Source organism: Vigna umbellata, chromosome 1, assembly GCF_029865625.1.
Source record: "Vigna umbellata cultivar VRB3 chromosome 1, Vumbellata_1.0, whole genome shotgun sequence".
NCBI lineage: Eukaryota > Viridiplantae > Streptophyta > Magnoliopsida > Fabales > Fabaceae > Vigna > Vigna umbellata.
The window spans coordinates 77,510,607-77,515,922 of NC_142165.1; the positions used below are offsets into that span (position 1 = coordinate 77,510,607).

The window sequence follows — 5,316 nt, forward strand, 5'->3', positions numbered from 1 at the left end:
TTCATCAATATGGTAATCTCATCTAGGCCTCTACACCGTTGTAGGACATGCTTCTCAAGCTCCATAATGGAAACAAATCAAGAGATTACAGCAGAACGAAGCTGATTCTCTCTTACATGTACAAAATTCTACATATCTCAAAAGGTTGGACTTTCCACTCTCTTCTTTCTTATCGAAAAGAAACTCAGAATCTCGGGAGAATTACTGTTTTTGCATCTTTTCATGATTGTGAAAAGTAGTTGCCAATTTAATGTTCCATTTTCAGAGAGCTTTTTCTATAAAAGACACAAAATCTCAGCTTTGAGGGTTCAAACGTAGCAGATTCTACAAACTAAGTTACCAATATTTGAGATTTAGTTCAAGGGTCTATAACAGGAACAAGCATCTTTGATGTACAAAATTGCCCTTTGTAAGAACTATCTGCAAATTTCAAGCAATGTAAAGTCCCTCGTTCTTTGAATAGAAATACAAGCACCAACAAATGAACACCGGCTTAAAAATTAAGAAACCAGTACTAGTTTCTGTGCTATTCATGATAACGTTTCTAACAAAGCATGCTCTAAGCAATAAGCAATCTGTACATAAAAATATATACAAGTTCAGAATGAACTTCTATGACCCTTTATAACTATGACTGCTTATCCACTGCAGAAGTCAAACAGTAATATAAACACAATTATGCTTTCCAAGTCTTCAACAATAGTAATCCTCAAAGAACAAGTTCCTAGTTCCACTTTGTATTGAGATGATATCGTCATAAGATATTTAGAATCAAGAAAATGCTCACCACCATATGGAAGATTTTAAAATCCAAAATGTACTCAACTGATGAAAGAATCTCCACATTGCAATTGCCACTCCACGCAATCTTCAAAATCAAAACTGCTGGCGCAATCCAACAGTGCATTCTGCTGATGCTCGTACCGGCATATGTAATTCAACCCAACAAGAAGTTGGCAGATTGATTCCTCAGTCCTTTTCCTATCAGCAAAGAATAATGTCTGAAGCAGAAGAACATTTGTCCTGCTAACAATTTGGTGTTGCTCAAAATTGCGCTCACTTTGCCATCTGATCATGTTATGAGCGAGTGGAGCAAGCCAATTGAGTATTCCATCAAGATTCTCCTTCCAGTCATGGGCAAGAGGGGCATCATATATGGCCAAATTATTGACATATGACTTCAGTTTGGCCTTAAGGGATACCCTTAAGCTTGTAGGTAGCATCTGATATAGATCATCCCTTGCTTCCTCGCCGACTAAATGAGGGTAACGAAGCAGCTTCTCAATGACGATTATGACATTGGCATAGTGCAATGCAAGAGCACAGCCTCCGAGTGTTGATGGAGGAGCATAAACAAGTAACCTACTTTTGGGGCCTAATGTAGAGCAACTTTGTACACCAGATTTGACTTGTCTAAGATCTCCAGTGAAAGGAACACCATTTTGAGCATGATTTAGAATACCAGAATAGCACAATTGGTCCCTCTTCATGCTATTACTCCCCATCACAGCACTCCTACAGCTACTATGTTGGTCCTCCCGGTTCACCACATAGCCATCATCAGCATCATCAAATTTTGAAACTGAGCTACTCAAACTCAGGCATTCCATGAAAAGTCTCCCTGGACTTGTTCCACATGGAAAACCAAAATCTTCGGGTCGAAGAGGTGCTAAATCACCTCTCCTCAAATCAATCTGAGGCCTATTAGTAGTTCCCTTTCTCTCTGCTGCAGCAGTTCTCCCAACAGAACCAGAATGAGTTCGATTTCTTCTGCTCTGGTTGCGCTTCAACCTCTCTGAATTTGTCTGAACATTGATATTTCCAGACACAAAACCGGATTCCTTTTGTGATACTGGCGAGCCTCCACCGAGGCTGAGGACAAGGGTATTCTTCCTCAAAGCGGATTCTCCAAAGATAACAGAAATCCTAGCATAAATGGTACAAACTGTCCTAGCCAACAACTCGACAACCTTGTCAAAGTTCTGATTCCAAAGGGAAACATCCTTAAGATGCCTCACATCCTGCTTCTGCCACATGAGCTTCTGCTCAAAAGCTCTCCTACTCTCCTCGTGCTGGTTATGCTGAAACTTCTTCACTGCTTGCTCCAACTCATTCAACACCTCCATCTCACTGTACAAATTCCTAGTGACACTAACATATCTATCCATTTTCCTCACCATTCCCTCCATGTGCTTGACCAAGAACCCCAATTCCTTCACATCTATAACCCCACCAACAATGTCCCCATACACATGCTCAAACCCTTGCAGGGCAGGCTCGGAGCACTTCTTCCCCATCCTAGAGACCACACTAGCAACCCTATTCAACTCCTCAAGCTTCTCTGCCAGAGCCAGCTCAAGGAGATAACCCTCATCAGAGGACACCAAATTCCTGACACCCTCTGAGCCCAAGATCTCATTCCTCAGCTTTGAGATCTCAGACTCCGACAGCGACCGGTGGAGGTGCACAGTTTTGGACATCACATTCGCTACCTCGAAAGACAGAATACCTATGGTCTCTTTGGTCTCTGACCTCTTGTGGTTCTGCTTCCTCTTCGTCAAAGTTTCAAGAAGAAGGGCATGCTTGAGATTGGAACTTACCTGGTTACCCATCTTTACAATCCAAGCTTCAGCAACCATAGCTGCAGCTACACACACACTTTCTTCGAAATGGGATGTCCCAACACCAAAAGCAACTCCACACTCCCACTTCCACACCCCCAAAGGCTAAACCTTTGGGAACATAGAACAGCGAATACCGAAGGCCCAAGCTCAGACACAAGAACGGATAAACTCTGTGAGGGAAATTGGAGAGAGACCCATTACGGGGAAGAAGAAGAAAAGGCCAAAGGGTTATCGAAGATACAAACTTTGGTTGAATTGTTTGAGGGGTATGTTGATAAATAACAAAGGGTGGGAAAGGAAATGATGTAAATGGAAGAGGTAGTGGAGAAGTCAGAGGGTGTTGAAGAAAGTTAAAACATTGGGAGAGAGAAGAAAGGTAGGTGTGGCATGATGAGAAGAGGAGGAAGAAGAAGGTTGAAAATTGTTGCAAGGGAAGAGAGGTTAGTTAAAAGCACTAGTAGTTACTAGCATGCACCACAAAATTGAGTGCTATAGCAGGCGTGAAGAGAGGGAAGATGATGGGTGTACTTGATTGAACAGTGCAGCAATAACAAGAGAGAGGTTGTTTGAGAGAAAAAGTGTTGTGTTGTGTTAGTTTTTGAAGTGTGAGAGTTTGGTTTGTTTGATGATTGGTGTCTGGTCTTAGAAAAGTGGTATCAGAGTTTTAGAAAGTGGAATGTGGACTAAAGGGTTTTTAAATTTGGAAGCATTGTAGCTGCTCCATTCATTCAATTCCTTCTTCCATTTTCTAATGTGTGAATCTTATTTAACCCATTCTTTAGAATTTGGGAAAATTATATTTAATTATCCAAGTTGCTTCACGAAATTTCCTATTACACTTTCTGAATTTTCAATGCTTAGCAGAAGAAAAAGTTGCTAATGGTATCTTGTCTCTGGGTGTAAAAGTTTTAAATATTAGAGACCGAAATTTGTTCCCAAAAAAAGTGGTCTTTTATATTTATTTTCTAAGATTATAACTTTTCATCTTTGAATTTTTGTGATATTTTCTATTTATTTAATACTTTTCTTTTCTTCGTTTTATATCAGCAAAATCAGAAAGAGGTTGGTTTGAATGGGAGGGATGCTTACCCTAATTGAAATTTCGAACCAAAATCATGGGAATTTGGGTGTGAAAGAGATAAGTTGATTTTGGTTAAAAATGGTGAGGAATGAAACCAGTCATAAAAGTCATAAACTAAGAAATTTTTAGGATCTACTTAAAGTTCTCATCATTGCTAGGAAATGGTGATAAAATTGCATTAGAATTAGGGTTTTAATTTGTGGCTCACAATCATAACCCCTTTGACTATGTGCCAAATTTGAAATTATTGAACGAGTCATATTCTAATCTTATACCAATTTGAAGAGTGAATGGAATATCAAGGTGCAAGACAATCAAATGTCTTCCATCTTACAGGGGAAATTAGGTAAAAAAAAATTGTATATTACTAAGTTTTTTTGTAATTTTTTTTTTATGGAATCTTTTAATTTCACTAAAATTAATCTTTGTTTATATGCAATTCAATTGTTAAGTTTAACAGTGTTACTATAAAATTATCCAAATCGAAGTTAAATCCAATGTGTTTAGCCTTTTATGGCTCTTTGATTAAAAACAAAGTTTAGGTTGCATGAAATGGATAAGCGTTTTATAAATATTATGGATTTTTTTTTCACAGATATTAAATTGTAATAAATTTTATTTTATTGCACGAATATAGCATGATTATCATTATTGTTAAATAATAATTAGTTTAGGTATATTTGTAAGCAAAAGTATAGTACCATGACATAATTGGAATTTCATTTTATTAGATAAAATAATTAAAAATGATAAGATTTAAAAAAAATGTAGGAAATGAGTTATTTTAATCAAGACATAGTATCTCCATATCTATTTAATCAAGACATAGGAAATGACTTTAATTTTGAATTTCTTTAATAGAATCTCAAATTCTATTATTTTAAATAAATAAATAAGTGGCTAGAAATACTTTATAATTTATGAGTAAATTAGTTTCAAAGTTTTGTTTAGGTCATCACAACATTGATGTATAGAGTGTTTACAATAAGTTTTTTCGTTAATTTTCATTCAAAAAAAATTGGATGGGTTTTAGTGGATGTTTTCTGGTACCTTTTTCACAGTGTTGTTTGAATTTGAAATTTTGTAATTTAGACCGAGGATAATGATACTTTGACAACATTTTTTTGACATTTTAATACTGTTTACGTGTCATTCTGTGATTGGTTTATATTGGTGTTTATGATTATTAGTATTGATTGTGAAATAATTTTGGACCAATCAATGACACATAAACAGTGTTAAAATATTGTAAAAAAATGTTATTAAAGTATCATTATTCTTAAATGAGTTATACATTCGTAGATTAGTTGTATAGTCATAAGTTATATATAGAATAACAGGAATTAATTAGGGTTCCCAAAATGTGAGGAATTGAAACGGACAAGGAAGTTGGAAAAGTAGTTTGAGGAAAAGAAATAAATAGGGTCAAAAAGGGAGAAGTTAGGACACCAACTATGGAAAATTTGACTTCTTTGCATAACAGTGTTCTTTTCTTTATCCTTCCAATCCAACCAAACAAACAAACCATTAACGTTGGATCCGACGTGACTTTTGGTCCAAACAATGCATGTCAATTTTAGACCATCATCATGATGAAGACGGATTCTCGTG

General features: G+C 36.4%; 1 protein-coding gene across 1 annotated transcript; it reads right to left on the reverse strand.

The window, feature by feature from the left end:
• Positions 1 to 427: 427 nt before the first annotated feature.
• On the reverse strand, positions 428 to 3,313 carry LOC148206449 (uncharacterized). Its single transcript, XM_088104307.1, has one exon. It carries the CDS (start codon positions 2,637 to 2,639, stop codon positions 822 to 824), a length of 1,818 nt encoding a protein of 605 aa, XP_087960433.1. The 5' UTR covers positions 2,640 to 3,313; the 3' UTR covers positions 428 to 821.
• Between the last annotated feature and the right edge of the window lie 2,003 nt (positions 3,314 to 5,316).

Coding starts and splice junctions, on each gene's coding strand:
- LOC148206449 (XM_088104307.1), bottom strand. CDS start 2,639: ATGGTTGCTGAAGCTTGGATTGTAAAGATGGGTAACCAGGTAAGTTCC.